At 38.3% G+C, this 21,816-nt stretch overlaps 1 protein-coding gene across 2 annotated transcripts in view; it reads left to right on the top strand.

Moving 5' to 3' along the window:
* Window positions 1-21,816, top strand: part of ITGB1 (integrin subunit beta 1) — a 52,544-nt gene that overhangs the window by 4,115 nt on the left and 26,613 nt on the right. For both annotated transcript variants that reach the window (XM_072651942.1, XM_072651941.1), the window contains exons 2-3: window positions 16,339-16,408; window positions 21,300-21,385. In XM_072651942.1, the coding sequence (XP_072508043.1) occupies window positions 16,339-16,408; window positions 21,300-21,385 (156 nt within the window). The remainder of the gene's footprint in view (window positions 1-16,338; window positions 16,409-21,299; window positions 21,386-21,816) is intronic.

Here is a 21,816-nt window from a genome sequence, read left to right as displayed (position 1 = left end):
ATCATATAAAACTGACTTCATCTTCGAAAAATTTCCTGTATCTTTTAATTTAAATCTTAATATTTGCTTTTAATATACTATGATTTTTTTAATCCATTTTCCAATTATTGGGCATTTTGATTGTTTCTAGTTTTTTGCTATTACAAAGTTTAGAACTGTGAACGTTTTTTTTGTGGTAACCTTTTTCTTTTAATTTTTTTATTAGTATTCTTGGAATATTGTCCCAGAAGTGGGATCAGTGGGTCAGAGACTATAATCAGTTTTATCAAGATAAAAACAAGTGTTCTAGTTTAACAAGATCTTTGAAAGAAATTTTTATGAACTTTCACTTTAGAAGAGACTGCTTTCCTTAATTAGATCTCTAGTTCAACAAAGCATGTATTAAGTGCTTACTATATGCTAGATATTCTGCTTTGTGCTGGGTATACAAATACTAGCAAGCAAAACAGTCCCTCTTTCTCAGAGCTCACAGTTTAATTCCTAGAACCTTGTCGTTCCTGGATTCCAAATAACTTAGACCAATACTTTTACACCACATTCACTTTTAAAGTATTGATTATATACTTAGTGCATCGAAAATATTTCCTCAGATTTTAGGAGGAATATCTCCCAAGAACTGTCGGGGATCAAAATAGGAACTCAGGTTTATAAAGTATTTTGCTCACAACAACCTCAAAAGAGAAGTAATGCAAGTATATTATCATTTTACATACTAAAAAACTGAGAAGAGACATAGAATATCTTGCCCAGCCTCACTGACCTAGCTAGTTGTGTCAACCAGAACCTGGGTCCTCCTGCTCCAAGACCAGTGCTCTTTCTGCTCTACCATATTTCCTCAGAAACCATGTAGATTATATCTAACTTAATTAACCCTTCGTTAATTGAAAAATAAGTAGGTCTAACTATTTCAATAAGCACCATATAGGACGCAGCTAATATTTTTAGTATGTATAAAGACGTTAAACCTAGGATGAGTATCTGAAAAGTAAAAGCAATAGAGAACATGCCACCACACTTGAAGGGTCTGTGTTCTCAATTCTTGCCTCATAAAAAATGTGGTTATTAAATAATCTGTCTCAAGGGTCCTCCTTTTGAGTAAAACAATATCACTCTAAGCTAAAGTCAAAATCCTTTTAATTTAACTAATGGCAATCAATTTGACAATGTATATGCTTAAATTTAATAAGATTATGTTTTCATCCAGTATACTGTCATAACTTGCTAAGTGTGTTAGGCTTTTTAATTTGGTTCTGTTTTGAAATACCAAAGGGGAAATGTGTAGTATTTTAAAGTTTTCATTTTATAAAACATAATATAGTTCTGAGATATTATATATAATTGAGAACTACCATAAAGAATTAATTTGAAATAGTCCCCTACTTAGAGGAAAATAGTCTTCCTGAAGCGTGTCTAGGATTTTTTTTCTCCTTTCCTCATCCCTTGTTCCCTCTTCATCCTCCAAAAGCTCTTGCTCAAAACTGCCTACTTCATACAGACCTCAAGATCAGTCCAGAATGAGGGTCTTCTTCCCTTAAACTCCATACTTACAACTTTCCTATCAATTTCATATCTACCATCTTCAACTCTAGTACCATCTTATTCTTATATCTTACATTCCTCCCCCCCCCCACTGAGAAACCCATCATCTGGAGTTCTGTCCTATACCATAATCAATGAAGGGGATGGTCAGAATAACTGTGGGCATGGGTTTCTTCTAAGATACAAATCTTTAATTTTTTACATTCCAAGGTAAGATTTGAGAATTATTCTTCCTGTGGATTACTGTCTTCCAGAAATATTGATCATTCACTCAAACAGATAATAATCCATCGATGCTGTTTCATCCTGTAGAGATTTTTGTCCACAGAATTTTCTATGGACCAATAGTAGGCTAACACAATAGGTGCTGAAGAGCTTCCTCTGGCTCTTTTAATTATTTATCACAGAATAAAGACCTTCAGACCACAAAAAGCACAGCTTTCTGGCATTAAAAGCAAGTGCTTTTTGATTAAAAATAATTATGACAAGAGATAGCAGCACAAAACTCCTCCAAACAACTCTAGAAAATGCACCAAACCAAATCTTAATAGGGAAATACAAGAAAAAGTTGCAGTGAGTTATTTTTCTAGCCCAGATCAATAGGGACACAGGGTCTGGCTAGGAATATTGGGCTGCCCACATGAACCATTTCAATGCCCAGGTACTAAGAGAGCAGGAAAAGAAATTCTAGACCAACACCAGCACTTTGTGCGGCATGTGATTCCAATTTAGTGGTCTTGTTGCTTAGTACCAATTTTGGGGTCATAAATCCAGAGTAGACTGTGGAGGGGACCTGTGCTCAGGGGTGACATTCCAGAGGAGTGGTTGTAGGTCCTAGGCTGTATATTGAATGAGGAACAAGTCAGACCACAGCAGCAGAGTGAGTCCCAACTTTTCATTCTAGCTCATTCTGTGTCCTACAGAATAGCCAGTGTAGGAAATCAAGACCCCCGCCTTAACCCCCCCCCAAAAATCCTATAGCTCCTTTACTCTGAACCAGCAGAGTGTCCTGGTTATTTCTTAGTGGCTGAGTCCAGCAGCAGTCTGCTGATAGTCCAGAGGAGGTAAGCCCATAGACTTGTGGCTTAGACCTACACCAAGGGGGCAGTGATCAAACTTGCAGTGAAAGCTTTGGAGGGGAAAAAAATCCCAAAAGATAGGAGAGCTGTGGAAGAAAGAATTGGAAATGGAATTAACAACTGGGAAAAAGAGATACAAAACCTTGTCCAAGCAACAAATTCCCTGAAAATTAGAATGGAACAAATGGAAGCTAATAAAGTCATGAGATGAATAGAAATAGTAAATCAAAATTAGACTGAAAAAATAGAAGAAAATGTGAGATATCTTTTAGCAAAAACAACTGACCTGGAACACAGATTGAAGATAGACTATTTAGGGGTCATTGGACTACCTGAAAGTCATGACCAAAAAAAGAACAGCCTATATACATCATGTTTAAAGAAATCGTAAAAGAAAACTGCCCAAATCTTTTAAAACTAAGGGGCATGGTGGAAATAGAATCCACCCATCATCTCCTGAAAGAAATCCAAAATGAAAGCACCCAGAAGCATTATAACCAAAATCCCGTTTCCAGGTCAAAGAAAAGATATCACAAGTTGCCAGAAAAGAAAAATATTCAGGTACTGCCTAGCTACAGTAAGGATAACATGATTTAGTAGCCACTACTTCAGAGGAGCAGACAGCTTGGAATACATATTCCAGAAGGCAAAGTACTTACAAATAAGAATAACTTGCTCAGCAAAACTGTGTATAATTTTAATATGAAAAAATGATACATGGTATCCCCTTGAACCTTATGGTCTTCAGGGGTCATGGAGGAAGTCTTGTTAGAATGTTTGAGATGGTTGTATTATATATTCATGCTCTTATAAGAAGAAAGGAAAGGAAAGAGATGACAGTGAAGTTCAAATGTTAGTTGTTCCCCCTACCCCTTCCACCTTGTTTGTATAGACTTCTCCTTGATTATGTTAGATAATTTTTCCTAACCTCCCTGTCATTTTAACTGGTTAAGGGAATGAAGAATACATACATACAAACATGCAGAGCTGAGTTCAGAAATGCATTTTATTCAACAGGGAAATAGGATGAGAAAGGGGGTAAATTAAGGGAGAAGTAGCAAAACAGAGGACTTTAATACTGATGTTCTACGGTTGCTATAGAATACTATACAGTTAATGCTAATGCCCACTTAAATACCACACTCACTTAAATACACAACAATTTCACATAGACATCCCAGCCTGATCTCCTTTTGTTTAATTGTGAGCCCAATTTGTTGAAGATATGCCCGGTTCTTTTCATGATCATTATAACGGCATGTCATAGATGAAGCATTCATTCGACAGAGTTGGGTTTTTTAGGTATCAAGAAGGTCCAAAACTTCCATACCTTTGGTATGAAGCCTTTCAGATACCTTATGAATACCCTCACAGTTGTCACTTCCAGCTTAGATATTGTCTAGACACTTCTTTTAATCTTGCATTTCCCATCTTGATTCTAACTAGCTTTACCACAATTACTCCTGTTTGTTTTATTAGGTAACATACTCATAATCTTCTGCTATCCTCTATAGGATTTTAAAAATGAGTTTTTAGTCTGTGTTTTCTGTAACTACCATAGCTTTCCACTTTGCAAGTAAGTTGACTGTCTGCTGGGGCATCTTGTAGAATATCGACCTATCTATGTGAAGTTTTTGTATTTATGTTATCTGATCATATTCCATTTAATGTTCTCAATAATGTGCCTAAATAGGGCACGGTGTAGTTGTTTTAACTATATACTGTTTCCTAGGTATATCTTGGATAAAGAGCTGGAAGAGGTCTTAGTTTCCTGAGTCTGATGACCATATCAGAGCCTAACAGGACTTGCCCAGGGACATGCAGATAACTAATCGAATAGTTAGGATTGCATTTAGATCTTTTAACTCCAAATTCAGTGCTCTTTCTGCTTCCCCTTGATGCCTTTTCCAATTGTCATTTTTGTTCTTTTAGTTTTGTACTAATTTTGATCTTTTCTCTAACAGGTCAGTGGTCTGACTATAAAAACTGATTCAGGAATGATTTCTGTATCAGTAATGAATGGTTTCCTGTCTGTAAAAATGTTATCAATTTCAATTTTTTTTATACTATTCAGGCTCACCATGATCAGTACCGTTTCTTTCTGGTTTTTTTCCCCCTCAGGCATTGGCTCTGTAATCCAGAAGTCTTTAGCCTCTTTCTTGCCTTACTACTAATCTGTATTTTCCACCATATTTTCTCCATCTACATCTATTCTCATCTTTGCATTGAAGATAAACAAGTATCAATGTTGATTGAATTTGGAGGGGTTTATTGAATTCTTCATAGGATTTCTTTACCTCTTCATCCTTTACCGTAGATATTGGTATATAAGCTACAGTTATTTTCATAGTGGTAGTTTTGTTAATATTTATTATGAGTACTAGAATATGAAATGACCAACTATCCAATGATATGATGTTTCTCTCTTGCCTTTGGACACATGATAAAACCATCTGCTAACTCCTTTGCCTTACAAGGATAAAATATAGCTACTTCCCTGTGATAGGAAAGTACCTTCCATCCTGCTCCCCTAGTCTGTTCCATCCTTGCCTTTCTGTTAAAGTCCACCTCAATTGTTACCCATTACAGGAAGCCTTTTATGATTCCTGCAGTTGATAATGACCTTCCTTCTTCAGCACTTTGTGCCATTTTTATACACTTAAGTATTTTTTATTGTTACCTTAGTATATGCCTCTAGATAGATTGTAAACTGAGTAGGGGAACTGTGTCTTATCTAAACTTTGCCTCTTACCTAGAACCTAGCACAGTGCTTAACGAATGTTTTTTAAATTGAGTTTCATGATATTATAAATTAAAGAGGATTTTGTGGGTTGTCCTCAGAATCTAACCATTACATATAATATTTCTTTGGGGAATTTATGAATTTCACATCTTATTTTTAAATGAACTTTTGGAAAACAATTCTTTTATCAATTGAGGACTGACTATAATGTGGTCCACTGGTCATTAGCATCTAAGAGCAAAGATTGAAAAATAGCTTGAACTAGAGGTGTTTAAGAAGACAATAAATGACTATTTATCATTGTTTTCACCTGAGGGGTTCTTTTTCTTGCCTAAGCATGTGTCCTTGTGATGGCAAATCCAGGGCTTTTCCAACCATGCCATGTTACTGAAGTCAGGAGAGGGAGGCCAGGGCAGTATAGTGGAATCAGTGCTGACCTGAGAGTTCTACCTGATTCATTGCTGGCCCTTGGCTAAGTTACTTTCCTTCTTGGCTCCTCAGTGACATCTTTAAGATAAGGATTTGGAACTATCGACTTTTGGATCTTTCACAGGTCTGATCACCTCTGAGGGATTAAAGAAATTTATCTACATCTTTCTTTTAGCTAATTAGGAAGACCTGTTAGAGGGGGTGGTCTTTCCCAAGCTCTTTATTCTTAGGCTTCTTACTCCTGAGAGTTACATAGGGACATAAGATACATGATCCAAAGGGGGAGGAATTCTTGATTCTCTCGTTCTTTCATAAATCAAGCAAGAAAACTTTGTTGCTGAAGGAAAAAATATTAATAGCTTTGCATAAATTATGCAGATAGTTGGTTTACATTCTTAGATATGAGGGAGAATGAAGAGTTCAAGGATGATTCCTAGGTTGCAAACCCAAATGACTAGCAGGGTGGTGGTACCCTCAAAAAAATAGGAAATTTAGAAAAGATGAGCTTAGGGAGTAAGAAGAGATTTGTCTTGGACATAGAGTTTGAAATGCTAGGTGGGTGTGATGCCAGCAAGTAATTGGATATTTAGTGCTCAGGCAAGAGATGAGGGATGGATATGTAGATTTGGGAATCATCTCTATAGAGATGAAAGTTGAACCGTGGGGAGCTGGTGAGATCAGTGGGTCAGAGAATGTAGAGAGAAAAGAGTACAGGGCCCAGGATAGATCAAAGGAATGTTTAACCTGGAAGGAGAAAAGGTTCAGGGGAACTGGATATCATCAAGCACTGAAAAGCCTCCCATGGGAAGAGGGATTTTATTTGTTCTGTTTGGCCCCAGAGGATGAAACTTGGGTAAAGAAACACCATTTAATATTGAACTACCCAGTAGGGGGTAGCCTTCGGAGATACTAGACTTCCCATCACTAAAGGTCTTCAAGCAAATAGGGAAATGTACAATATGGACTGGACTAGTTTGAGGCAAAGATCCCTTCCAGATTAAAAAATTATATGATTCTCTGATCCCCTGGGTTTTTAAACTCAGTTTTAAAGGTAGTCTGGGAAATTCTGAGTTTTGCAGTGTGTGAAAGAATGATTTAAGTTTTAGAAATTTATTTTTGTACTTTAAAGGTGCTAGTCAATCATTAACTGACAGTTCCACTGACATGCAAAAGTCACCTAATATTTATTCCCAGAGAGAATAGCATGAACTCATCCCACAGTACTAAAAGGTGGGTTTGTAAAGAGTTTTGATACTTTCCTTTATCTCCTTCCAGTCAGTCTAAGCTTTTTGCTTAACTGGGTCCTAGGCAACCAAACAATAGGGGAAATGAAGACAAAAACAAAAAACCTAAAGAATGGAGAAAAATCCCCTAAAAATTAATAGATTAAACTACTGAATGATTCATCAGTATCACAGAGGTCAATGATAACAATTTAAGTTGATGCCAACAGCTTAAAGCAGTAGAAAGTTTTAACATGAGCATATCCAATATTAAGCCTAGTGTGACTTCTATAACTCCTTTATTCCTATACAGTCTAATCCATCTGTCCCTCTACCCCATTTACTTCACTTCCACCACATTTATCTACAGCTGATTTCTCCCACCCATGTCATTAACTACCTCCAGTTTCTCTTCTCCAGGTCCTTTTCTGCCTCAGTCTGTTTACCCTACATCCTTCTCCAAATATACCTATGTGCACATATATATATATATATATCCCTATCCAAGTATATGTGTGTCTATTTGAGTTTCTCTGTTCTTATTTATGTCTGTGTGTCCTTTAGTCAAAATTCATTTGTTTTGATTTCCTTAACTACTTCTGGGTCTTTAAGACTTTGAGTTGATAATTGTTGATACTTGCTACAGTATATCAATCTTATTATTCAGTATTTGTTTTGTGTTTAGAACTTTGGGCTACCTCTTAGTAAGCTAAAGACAGTAGATTCAAAGAGTTGTGCCACGACGGAGTATGAGAAAAAATAATAATAAAGATTAGTAGTCTTGCCTAGAGTTTCTCTGGAAGTTAGTTTTGCATTAATTTTGTTTTGTTTTGTTTTTTGGTTTTTTTTTATTTATTTAACTTTTAACATTCATTTTAACAAAATTTTGGGTCGCAAATTTTCTTCCCTTTTGTCCCCTCCCCCCACCCCAAAACACCGCGCATTCTAATTGCCCCTATCACCAATCTGCTCTCTCTTCTATCATCCCTCTCTGCCCTTGTCTCCATCTTCTCTTTTGTCATGTAGGGCCAAATAACTTTCTATACCCCTTTACCTGTATTTCTTATTTCCTACTGGCAAGAACAGTACTCAACAGTTGTTCCTAAAACTTTGAGTTCCAACTTCTTTTCCTCCCTCCCTCCCCACCCCTTCCCTTTGGAAGGCAAGCAATTCAATATAGGCCAAATCTGTGTAGTTTTGCAAATGACTTCCATAATGGTTGTGTTGTATAAGACTAACTATATTTCCCTGCATCCTATCCTGCCCCCCATTACTTCTATTCTCTCTTTTGATCCTGTCCCTCCCCATGAGTGATGACCTCAAATTGCTCCCTCCTTCCCATGCCCTCCCTTCCATCATCCCCCCCACCCTACTTATCCCCTTATCCCCCACTTTCCTGTATTGTAAGATAGGTTTTCATACCAAAATGAGTGTGCATTTTATTCCTTCCTTTAGTGGAATGTGATGAGAGTAAACTTCATATTTTTCTCTCCCCTCCCCTCTTTATCCCTCCACTAATAAGTCTTTTGCTTGCCTCTTTTATTAGAGATAATTTGCCCCATTCCATTTCTCCCTTTCTCCTCCCAATATATTTCTTTCTCACTGCTTGATTTCATTTTTTTAAAATATGATCCCATCCTTTTCAATTCACTCTGTGCACTCTGTCTGTGTGTGTGTGTGTGTGTGTGTGTGTGTGTGTGTGTGTGTGTAATCCCACCCAGTACCCAGATACTGAATAGTTTCAAGAGTTACAAATATTGTCTTTCCATGTAGAAATGTAAACAGTTCAACTTTTATAAGTCCCTTATGACTTCTCCTTACTGTTTACCTTTTCATGCTTCTCTTCATTCTTGTGTTTGAAAGTCAAATTTTCTTTTTAGCTCTGGTCTTTTCATCAAGAATGCTTGAAAGTCCTCTATTTCATTGAAAGACCAATTTTTCCCCTGAAGTATTATACTCAGTTTTGCTGGGTAGGTCATTCTTGGTTTTAGTCCTAGTTTCTTTGACTTCTGGAATATCCTATTCCACACTCTTCGATCCCTTAATGTAGAAGCTGCTAGGTCTTCCGTTATCCTGATTGTGTTTCCACAATACTTGAATTGTTTCTTTCTAGCTGCTTGCAATATTTTCTCCTTGACCTGGGAACTCTGGAATTTGGCCACAATGTTCCTAGGAGTTTCTGTTTTTGGATCTCTTTCAGGCGGTGATCTGTGGATTCCTTGAATACTTATTTTGCCCTCTGGTTCTGGAATCTCAGGACAGTTTTCCTTGGTAATTTCATGAAAGATGATGTCTAGGCTCTTTATTTGATCATGGTTTTTAGGTAGTCCCATAATTTTTAAATTGTCTCTCCTGGATCTATTTTCCAGGTCAGTTGTTTTTCCAATGAGATATTTCACATTATCTTCCATTTTTTCATTCTTTTGTGATTTCTTGGTTTCTCATAAAGTCATTAGCCTCCATCTGTTCCATTCTAATTTTGAAAGAACTGTTTTCTTCAGTGAGCTTTTGAACCTCCTTTTCCATTTGGCTAATTCTGCTTTTGAAAGCATTCTTCTCCTCATTGGCTTTTTGAACCTCTTTTGCCAATTGAGTTAGCCTATTTTTCAGGGTGTTATTTTCTTCAGCATTTTTTTAGGTCTCCTTTAGCAGTGTGTTTACTTGTTTTTCATGCTTTGCTTGCATGTCTCTCATAGCTCTTCCCAGTTTTTCCAGCACCTCTCTTACTTGATTTTCAAAATCCTTTTTGAGCTCTTCCATGGCCTGAGCCCATGGAATATTTATTTTGGATGTGTGGGATACAGAAGCCTTGACTTCTGTGTCTTTCCCTAATGGTAAGCATTGTTCTTCCTCATCAGAAAGGAAGGGAGGAAATACCTGTTCCCCAAGAAAGTAACCTTCTATAATCTTATTTTTTTTCCCTTTTCTGGGCATTTTCCCAGCCAGTGACTTGACTTCTGAATATTCTCTTCACACCCACTTGGCCTCCAGATCCGCCCAGCCAGCGCTTGGAGTCTGAGATTCAAATGCTGCTCCCCAGCCTCAGGGCTTTGGGTGGGGGTGGGGCTGCTATTCAGTGTGAGATAAAGTTCAGGTGCTCAGGTGGGGGCAAGGCCGCCTCACAGGCTCAGTTCCCTCAGGGTGTTTATGCAGAGACCTTCAACAGTGGATCCTGGCTCCTGCCTGCTTGGGGAGCCCTGGTCTGTTGCTGCCTCCGCTGCTGCCTCTTGAGGGGGCCTGAGTTATGGGGGCACCCCACTCCCCTGTCGACCAGCCAAAGAGACCCTCTCACCGACCCTTGTCACCTGTGGGTGGAGGGACCCGCGCGGCTGCTGGAGATTCCGTCCCTGAAGCCTGCTCGTATTCGCTCCTCTCTCCGCGTGGCCAACGCAGAGCTGGGCTGGGCTCCAGGTCCGCAGTGCAAATGACCTTTTGCGAGAGGTTTTCAGGCTCTCTGGAACAGAAATCTCATCCGCTCCGTTGTTCTGTGGCTTCTGCTTCTCCAGAATTTGTTGGTAGTTCTTTTTTACAGGTATTTTATGGGCTGTGGGTTTGGAGCTAGTGTATGTGCGTCTTTCTACTCCGCCATCTTGGCTCCGCCCCTTTTGCATTAATTTTGTAAGTAAAATTAAACATCTGTAAATGTAGGAGAAACCCACAAAGAAGGAATATTTACATATTTTATTTCATTATGGAAAGCAAATGTGAATGCTTTAAGTAATATTTTCTGCCCAGGGGATCTTTTATTCAGGATCAACTTTAATTTATCCTAGTTGAAAAGGCTTTTATAGAGTTGAATTCAAAATCAGAATGTATCACTTCATGTCCTGTGTTAGTATTTCCACCCCCTCAAAAAAAAAAAAAAACCCCAAAACACAGGCTTCTTATTTTAAGACCTCAGTAAGTCATTAATAATTGAGTTGTTCAGTTTTAGTCCAACTTTTTGTGATCCCATTTGGGATTTTCTCAGCAGACTCTGGAGTGGTTTGCCATTTTCTTCCCCAGCTCATTTTAGGGATGAGGAAACTGAGGCAAAAAGGCTAAAGTGACTTGTCCAGGGTCACCCAGATGGTAAGTGAGGCCAGATTTGAAATGAAGATGAGTCTCTCTGACTCTAGACTGGGCCCTCTATACCACCTAGCTACCCTCCTAGTTGAGGAAGACTTTAAAAGTTATTAGTCCTTCATTTTCGAAGAGTACCAGTGTCTTGATTTACATATGAATTGGATTTAAGTAAGGCAGAGTTGCACAAAGTTGTCAACTTCACTCTGACTTCCAGAGTCATAGAAGTTCAATGGCAAGACAAAAGTCAGGTCAGCTGGAGATGACCCAAGATGCAGTGGATGACTCCATGACATCTTAGAGGTCTGATCAATCTCTGGGTACTCTGCAGTACCTGTTTCAGCTGCCTTCGTGGCCATTGGAACAGATTGTTCACATTCGCCCATTACACTGTGGGGATTTCTTCACATGCTTGGGGGAAACATCTTCCTATTTCGCTGATGGGTTTGAAGCCCGTTGGTTACCCTCAACCTGGTTTAGCCCATCTGCTGAGACAGTTTTACCCAGGTGTGGCCACTGTATATGCTATATTTTCTTGGAAATACAGGTGAGAGGTAAAGGTGGACTCATCATAGTATCATAGGATCACAAATTTAGACTTGGAAGGAAACTCAGAGACTATCAAACCCAGCCTCTTCATTTTACAGATGAAGAAAGGTGGCAAAGTGGATAGAGTGCTGGCCTTGAAGTCAGGAAGACTCATCTTGCTGAATTGAAATCTGGCCTGAGACACTCACCAGCCATATACAAACACTGCAGAGTTTCTGCCAAACATTGTCAGTGATTGAATATGGTGATTTAATATGTATATACTTCACTTTGAACAAGAGGCATGTTTCTGAAAAATTGCAGGTACACCAAATCATCTTAAGTGCAGCAAGAGAGCTTGGTATTTAAAGGAATCCTATAGTGAATTCCATATTATTTTAGAGAGGGTAACCAGCAAAAGACTTCAAGTTCATGACCTGTGACCATTGTTTGAAGGAACTGAGGATAAGATGAGGAGGATAGGAGAGGGAGCATAACAGAACTCTTCAAGTTTTTGAAAAGCTGTCATGGGGAAGGATTAGGTGCAGAAAAACCTTTTGTGTGAGTAAAGTAGAGTAGAAATGGGGGTCATAAGCGTTGAGGAGTTTAAGTAGCTGTGAGAAAAGTATGTTAGAAAATTAATATTTAGGGCCATGTGAAGCTTTTAAGTAGCATTATTTTCATTTTACCAATAAAGAAACTGAGAGTAACAAAGAGTAAGTGACTTGCCTATAGTTATGCAGCAGCAGGTATTGGAGCTGGAATTTGTTCACAAGTGTTTCTTCGCAAAAGTGCCACTTTCTATCTTCTTTCCACTTTTTCCTCTTAAGTTGCCCCTGTGTCCTTTCATTTCAGTTCTCTGCTTTAGAATAAAAATGAAAAAGATTGTTCTTCTGTAAGCATATAACTGGCTGGGAAGATGATTGCTTCCTTCTAGTCAGCAAACTTAACAAACTTTAAGAAGTCAGGTTTTTGCTAGCTTTTTTAAGCACTTGCCACTAAGGAGGAGCCTGTCTTCACCTGCAGGGATTTTAATGTTTAAGCCTTTTCTGGGGTGTTATAAAGTTGATTTCAAAGAACTAAATTTTCATTGTAAATTAGGAGAGAGGCACTGGATATTGAGTAGCACATTTTCTATTACATACAAAAAAGCTTTCCTCTAGTTGCATTCACTGGAACCAAGAGTGAAAAGAAGCTGTGCAGAAGAAACACTGGCCACTCCATATATGGAGCAAATACTTGTTCTGTTTGCTTTAGGTGGAAGCACGGTCAGGAACATCATCCATCACAGCATTTCCTCAGGAACTTTCATGGTCCAGTCCATTTTATTATAGCTCAGGCTGATGTCACATTTTTTAATGGATTGTGTTCATTAGCTTAAAGGGATCTAGTACACACCAGATCTTTCAGGAAGTCCTTAAAAGGTGCCCTTTTGGCCAATCGTGTCTAAGAAATGACCATCTGTACTCTGGAATTGAATAGTACTAAGGCACAGTGCTTGCAGTGATGCCTGTGACCATGTTAGAGCATAAGCTCCTTGTGAATAGAAATTGTCTGATTTGTGCTTAATAAACGCAGTGCACAACGCTTAATAAATTCTTGTCAGCTGATTTATGAGGGAGAGACCTCAGGAGCTCTAAAGCATCTGAACAGTAAGAATCTGAATTTAATTGAGCAAAAGCTAAACTTTTTCTAATCTTGGGGTAACAGTCAAAGGATGGAAAGAGTGGATTCAGACAGTAGGGTAACAATTCAAAGCACAGATGAATGAATCTATAAGGACTGTTTATGAAATTAATGTCAGACTGATGAGGCCTAGCAAGTTTTATGAGAGCTCCCAGCCTCTTCAGATAAAACTACAATATTAGTGGATTATCAGAAATTACATAAGCAAGGAAATAAGTCTTGACATTTATGGGAGGAAGGGCAGTCCTTCAGAGCTATAATGCCTAAGCCCTCCAGAGCCCTTTATTCTAGCGCTAAACTTGTAGAAATTGCCCAATGGAAAGATCATTAATTTGGGAGTAAGAGAATCTGGGTTCAAATTCAACCTCTGACACTTAGGACCTGTGTGACTTTGGACAAGTAATAATAATAATAGCATCTCTGTCCCCACAAATACACTGGGAGTGGACCGCAGCGGCCAGTAACTGGTCTGCAGTCCACACAGCTGCTGAGGGTCTCACACCACACCACCCACCTTTCTAGGCCTAATTCATTCCAACTCCTTGAGCCTCAGTTTCCTCCTCTACAAAATGAGAAGGCTGGATCCTAGGATCCACTGTCTCCGAGGTCCCTCACAACTTTGTACCTATCCTGTTACCATTCTACACAGTAACAAATGGCAGGCCTGGAATCTACTGGGCTCCTTATCCTGTTATCTGCTCTTTTTGTGCTTCTAGGGCATGAATTTGTAGTCAGGATTAACCTTATGGTCTAAGAACATGAGACAGATATCATCTTCACCTAGAGAGAAGTAATTTTGGTAGAGATGAAGAATCATAAGGCAGACTTCATTCTTCAGAGACTAGGACAGAAAGACTAATATTTGGTGGAAAGGTCAGGACTGCAAATGTTTAGTACGGAGAAGACTGAGCTAATAATTGTGACTCCCAGAGAAACAGAGCCACAGATTAAGTCTAGTCAAGGCCCACCTAGCTGCACCTGAAGTATCTGGAATAACAGTGTAGTAGGTGTCCCTAAGAAGGGGACACACTCCACTTTGGGAAACCAAAAAGTGTTCTTAAGTGAGGTGGTTTTGGAGTGCTTTCTCATGGACAGCTGAGACTTAGGCATGGTAGGTGAGGTAGTAGGAGTTTTAGTAGTTCCAAGTAAGGTAGTTTGAGCCTTAGTGACCTTGTTAAAGGCACCAGCCAAGTTGACAGTCTCCTACATGTCTATTCCTACCCCTTACTAGGGAAAAGACTTATTAAAGAAGCATTCAGAGCCAGAGTTACAATAGTTGGAAATCTTCCCAAGAGGAACAAGTGCCATCCCATCCAAGAAGGAGAAGCTTTAGATTCTAGAGTCACAAATGTAATGGAATGATTTTATGACAGTGCCATTAAGCTAGTAGAAGGACACTTTGCCTTCATACTTTTCTAGTTTTTATGAGATATCCTAATGCTAATTATTAGTATGACCAGTAAGAAACACCAAAACTGAAATGGTACTCAATCCAGCCTCACACCACTGTAGTTATTATGTTGAGTGGATGACCCAGAATAGAGGACAAGGGAAAAAACAAGAGATACTTCAAACCTGTTTTGAAACTGAATGCCAAAGAACAGGTATAGCTTTGGTCTCCTTGGAAATGACAGGTGCTGACAGATTCTCCCTGTATATAGCAATCTAGGCATGAACAGGTTTTTTAAAACGTCAAATATTTAGACCAATTGCACACCTAAGAGTTTCAAGCAACAACAAGTTATGTACAAGTGGTAGCTATAGCTACAAATTAAACAGTCTTTGCATCTGAAACTTGTAGAAAAGATCATCACCCATGACTAAGTTTGACTTTGAGCACACATTTATAATCATTACAAAACTTTTGAATTAGAAAACTCAACAAAACACATTGGATAAAATAAATAGTTTTTAGCAGTTTATCTAGAATAGTTAGAAAATGCGATATTCTAGTCAGCAAGTTATTCAAGGTTAGCAAGAGTTACTGTATATACAGTATGCATAATCAGAGATTTTTCAGAGAATTAGAGTGAAAAACATTACACCTAATGCTAACTACAGCAGATATTTCATCTCTTGAATTCATCCAGAAGTTACTTTAGTATCTTGTAGTACCTCAAAAATCATCAGTTGTTAAAAGTTTTGAGAATTACAAATATAGGTGATTGAGCAGTTTTTGTGTTGATCCTCTTACATAACCTTGAAAGTGCTTTTTTAAATAAACATGTTGTTTATATGATATATATAATATAATATAAAATAAATAAACAGCTTGTTTAGTTGTTATTTAGTCTAAATTGTAAGCCTTTGGAAAAACTATGTTAAATCTAATTCTCTGCATCTAACCTTCATGGATAAATCACTTTTTTCTAACCCTGTTTTTCTTTGTCTCATTTATTGACCTTTTCTCTCCCCCAGAATTGAAATGCTTGAAAAAGCAGGTGCCTAATTGAAATGCTTTTGGAATGTTGTATTCATCTTAAATATTCAAGTTTACCTCCTCAGAACTGTACATTTAAATAGTTCAGCCATTTTCAATGCCAATTAATCTGCCTTATGGTATGTTTTGGTTTTAAGGGTTTTGACCACTGCATTATAGACAGAAGGAATTTGGCCGTCTTTAAGCCTGATTTCTTTTCCACGCTATTATTGTTTTTACTAATGAATGTTAACAAGCCACTTACTTTCATGTCTAGGTGTTTTTTTATTTTTCATTTAGAAATATTAGAAGCAGAAATTAGTTGATCCTTTCCATATTTTTGTAGAGGTACCAGATAGTTTTTTAATAGCCTTCAAAAGCTTGATGGAGAGCAGTCAACAATTCTATACTTAATAATCATCTTTTTTAAGTTAATGAGTGTCAGCTCTGAACTCCTCACAAATTTGTCCTATCATTGAAATAGAAGTAAATATAAAAGTCTTCCTTGACTTTCTAGGAAGAACTGAATCATGGGAATGGTTGGGAGACAGTGCAATGGAAATGGTTAAAAATTGGTTTTATTATTTTAGTCTATTTTGCTACTAACATGAGCCACATTTTATTTTACAGATGAATTTACAACTGATTTTCTGGGTTGGACTGGTTAGTTGCTCAGTCTGTCAAGTACTTGGCCAGACAGGTAAGCTAATCTATTCTTTATTCCACTCTAACAGTGAAACTAGGCTTTGTTTGGTTTTTTTGGTTTTTTGGTTTTTTGCTTGGAGACCCTATTTGAGCTCCTATTTAATCAACACACAGGATTCCCCACTGATAACTTTCTCCTCTTTGATTCTCTCCTTCCTGCTTGACATCTCTCTTACCTCCCCTTCACCTGATTGTTGATCAGCCAGACTTTTGTAGCTTCTGGTCTTCTCAACTCTCAATCTTTCTTTTGTCCCATTTACAAAATTCTAAGTGACTTGAATATTTCAGTCTTTTCCATTTCACTCTAATAGCATGATGGAGTGGAAAGCACACTGTCTCTAGTCAGAAGATCTGGGTTCAAATCTCCTTTCTAGTTACCACCTGTGAGACTTAGGGCAAGTTATTGGACCTCTTGAGCTGCAGTCTTCTTACTTGTACAGTAAAGGTAACTTCTGACTTAAATTCATGGCCGCATGACCCCTACTTGCTCATCCAGATATGTGACCTCCTAATAGATCAGCTTTATTAGTTCAGTATACTCTCCTGGCTCAGGCCTAAACTGACTAGCCTCAGTGCTTCCTAACGCAGGCTGACTCAAACCTAGAGGCAGCAAGATATAGTAGGGAGCATACTGGCTCTGAAATGTTTGTAACAAGGAAGTAAAAAACTATTTATTAAGCACTTGGTATGTGCCAGGAACTGTGCCGACTGCTGGCAATACAAACTGAAGCAGAACAACTGCCCTTGCCTCCAAGGAGCTTATGTTTTACTGAAGAAGACAAGACATGGTGAAGAAGGAAGAGGAGCAGGGAGAAATGAAGGTACCCAGGAGAGTCAGAACTAACTAGAGCTTTGGGGAGGAACCAGACAACCAGAGGGAGAGGCTTCTAGTGTGTGAAGTCCAGGGCTAGTGAGAGCTTCCAGAATTAAGTTTCTGGAACATGATAAAGGAAGTCCAGGAGTGCAGCCTGAAGAGAAATCATGTATGTGGAAGACATAAGAATAAAACACTAGAACAACAAGAAAGTAAGGAAGAAATGTATGAAAGATTGTGTATTCAGGAAAAACTATGCAAAAGAGGGAAAACAGCTTTACAAGATGAAGATATGTATTATCACATCAACAAGTCAATCAGAATCCAGGTCAGAGAGAAAAGGTGATGTCTGTATACCTAAGAATAGGAAAGTAGAGACCTGGAATGTGTTCATGTCCACGGATATGATTAGGAATCAAAATGTGTGACTATAAGTATGGTTTATGTAGAATTTTAAAGTATCCCTTTTCTTTACACGCATATATATGGTCACCTCTCTGTAGAAAATTTAAAAAGCAAAATAAACCACATTTGTAATTATGGAAAGCCATCATTCTTTCATTAAGATAAAACTTCCCAATGCTTACTTTACTGAAATAGAATCTATTTTATAAAGGGTAATAGAACATCACTGAACACTCAAGCAGTAGTATCCTGCTGGAGTGAAATATGCCTGATTAAACTATTGGAATTCTTTGAGGGGATACTGTAAAGCCTTGGATACAAACCTGTCCTCAGGGGCTTTTTAAAAGATTAATTTATCAAAGAAGGGATTGAGGAATGGCATTGTTGTGTTATGCATAGGAACAGGGATCCTAAGACTGATAGGATCATAGTTGTAGATGGGACTAATACAAGACAAACGACACAGTGACTACATCTGACAACATGTGTGGTTTGTTCCTGTAAATTCCCTGCCTTCCAAGAGGAGGCAATTCTGTTTCATTATCTCTTCTCCAGGACCATGACTGATTAATTCAATTACTCAGAGTTCAGATACCATTTAGTGTTCTTTTAGTTTACAATATTATACACTACATATTTTTTTCTTCTGGTTCTGTTTACTTTATCCTGCTTCAGTTCACATACTTCCTCAGTTCATTCCCTCCTCTGCCAACCAGTTTTCTCTGAATCACTCACCTTTGATCATTTATAACATTCCGATACCACAATTTTTGCATCCAGTCCTCAATCAATATCCAGGCCTCAGTCAGTGAACATCTGTATTTTTTCTGGTTTTTTGCTACTACAGATTATATTGTTATGAGTATTTTGGTACATTGGGACCTATGTTTCTGTCTTTGACATTTTTGGGGTCTGTTACTAGTTCTTTTGGAAAAATATATTCATAAGGCAATAGGTATCTGTAAGCACCTCTTTAGTGTCTTAATCCTGAACCAAGTCTTTTCTATCCTCTCTCATGCCAGTCTTTTCACTGAAGTGCCTGAGTATCAGTGTATATGTTCACTGGGTTTGGAGGATCTTAGTTGTTAAAATAATTTTTTTGCCTCTTTAGGCCCTGGGACAGATAATGTCACATAGAAGGCGCTTAGCTTCATGATGTTCATTTTGATTATGTTCATCATGATGAAGAGATGAACAAGTATCTATGAAATAATGTTTTTTCCCTTCCTTTGGATATACAGTGAAGCCAGTTCCACCACTTCCTCTATATGTCAGAGACACAGATCTGTGAAGCTTTCCTGCATGTTTGTTTTTCCCAGATATTGACAAGATCGTACTGTTTGGTAACTCAAGACTTGGTAGCTAAAATGAAACAAGTATAAAAAAACTTAGAGACTTAAAGGATTTACTGCCTAGGGTAGTACAGGGAACAGTTATAAGCCTCATTCATGAATTTATGTGGGCAACTTGGTGGCATTGCAGATAGGGCACACTGGTTCTGGAGTCAGGAAGATCTTCAGTTCATATCCAGCCTCAAGACATTTACTAGCAAGTCACCTCACCTCAGTCTGCCTCAGTTTTCTCAACAATGAAGTGATAATAGCACTTACTTCTCACAGTTGTTGTGATGATCAGGTATGATATATTTATAAAGCATTTAGCATAGTGCCTATCTCTGCTACAGAGAACACAGTCTGATGGTCTGACCATGTCGTTCGAATGACATACATAGGTTTGCCTATAAGACTATTATATGGAAAACTCACACAAAGCAGGTACCATGGTGGTCAGAAGAAGAAATACAAGGACACTATTGTTGTCTCTGAAGAGAGATTTGGAATTACTTGCATGACACGAGAGACATTGGCAAAGGACTGCCAGCATGGAGGACTCCCATCAAAGAAAGCCCTGTGCTCTGTGAGCAGAGCAGAATTGCAGTAGCTCAAGAGAGATGTGAGATGCACAAATTTAGAGACATCTGTTTCTATGTGCCCGACTTGTGGTTGAGCCTTCTGCACTCATATTGGTCTGATCGATCAGCTGCAGTTAGACACATTATGCTTTGATCCCAATATAGTGATGTCATTTTGGATTTTTTTGAGAATGGACAACAATCAGCACAGTGCTTAGCATGCAGTAGGTGCTTGTATATGCTTATTCCCTTATCCCTCCTCTACCCCTTCATAGTAGCCAAAACCTGCAAACTAAGGAGGTACCCACTTATTACAGAATAGCTAAATAAATTGTAGTATATGAATGTAATAGAATATTTTTATGCCATAAGAGATGAAAAAATGGAGCATTTCAGAGGAAACTGAAGACCTTTAATCTTATGCAGAGTGAATATGTGATATGACAGTGATATGACAGAGAATAACAACTTTGATTTTAAAACTTTTGATTAGTCTAATAAATCACCAGTCCAGAGGACTAAAAATTAATTTTGCCACCTACCTGCTTCCAGAGAGGTGATGTACTTAAAAATCCAGAATGAAGAATGCATTTATGGACATGGGTGATGTGGTCTTCATTTGCTAAACCATACATGTTTATCATGAGAATTTTGTGTGTTTTTACATTTTTTATTTGGGTGTACAGTGATAGGAAAAGAGAAAACTTAGAGAGCTTTGTGATTTTTAAGGGCTTGTGTTCATTCTTCCTTGCTCCAGGATTGTATTGAATTTTCTTCCTTTTGAAATCTTTAGTGTTTCAGCCTCTTTCTTTGTATTCCCTGTCAGTCAATTCCTGATTCCTCCCCCCTTGCCAGACTGGACATCGGAGCTCCTTGAAGGTCCTTACACAGGCTTGTCAGCCCAGATCCCTGTCTATATGAGCATCAGTGCTGCCATGTAGGCCGATCCCCTGTTCTAGTTCCTTCTTAGGCTCTCTTCTTTTCCTTCTGTGCATCAATGTTCAATGCAAAAATGTCAGATTTTTTTTTTTCAGAGTGGGAGGACAGTGGGGAGAATGTTTTGGAAAAATCTCTTCAGTCTTGGGGATCCAGAGACAGAAGACAAAATGCTTCTCCCCTTGCCCCCTTTCCCTTCTTTTACCCCAGTCCCCTTCAAATACACACTTCTTCTGATGTGGCTGAGTAGGGTCAGCATCTGCTCTTGTAGATATAGGGGAGCAAGCAAGGAACGTGGCACAGGAGGAGATTGCAGCTTGGATCCAGGCCCCAGTCTTCTGCTCAGCTTGTGTGTCCCTACCTGGAGGTGAAGACCGATGGGTGATGTATGCTAAGTGCCAAAGACTTTATGTTGTTAGAGATTTTACTTTTTTGGTTTTGTGGATTTAAGTTGTAATTGTTCAATATCTGATGTATAATTCTTTTAGGGAGTAAGGAAATTGAGAGTCACTAGGACCTAGGGAACGTATTAAGTTCGCTATCTCATTGTGACATTTATCAATGTGAACTAAATTCATCTTATTAGAAAATCATAGGTCTTGAGCCAGAGGAAATTCAGAGACCATCTAGTTTAGCCTCCTTACTTTATGGATAGGGAAAACGAGGCTCAGGGAGTGAACATCAGAACTGGGATTTGAACCCAAATCTTCTGACTCCAGAGACAAGAGTGGTCTTTTCACTGTCTTGTGCACAGTACAACATTATTATGCTTATATTTTATAATATTTTTAATTAAAATGACTCGGTTCTTTTGGACAGGTGGAAATGACTGTTTAAAAGCAAATGCAAAATCATGTGGAGAATGTATACAAGCAGGACCAAACTGTGGGTGGTGCACAAATGCCGTAAGTAGTGTAAACCACATGTAGCTTTTAACATGAACTTTCATATATATTAATTACTCTTGGTTTTTAAAATTTTGCTTTTGTCTTGTTTTGTTCATATGAGGGTGGGCTTCCTGCCACTATATTCCTTGTGTAGACATTGGATATCTCTCAATTTTCAGGTGTGTTACTCATAGCTTTTCTTAGGTTTGTGTGCCTCTAGAATGACATCCTTTCCCTGTATCTCTTGAATATGCCTCCTGTTCTTCAGAATAGTTCCTGTCTTTTATGATATCTGCCCTACTAACTAAATCAGATGATAGACTCTCAGAAACCTCCAGCCTAGCCAGCAAAATCACCTGCACAGACATGTGTCCATATCTGGTCAGCTGTTAAGTTTGCATAGAGCGTTTCCTTCGTATCTCTGCTCTGTCCCATCACATTCTTATTTG

The sequence above is a fragment of the Notamacropus eugenii genome, chromosome 3 (assembly GCF_028372415.1).
Source record: "Notamacropus eugenii isolate mMacEug1 chromosome 3, mMacEug1.pri_v2, whole genome shotgun sequence".
Lineage (NCBI taxonomy): Eukaryota > Metazoa > Chordata > Mammalia > Diprotodontia > Macropodidae > Notamacropus > Notamacropus eugenii.
The sequence above is the reverse complement of the archived record's forward strand: the minus strand, read 5'-3'. Positions and strand labels throughout refer to the sequence as shown.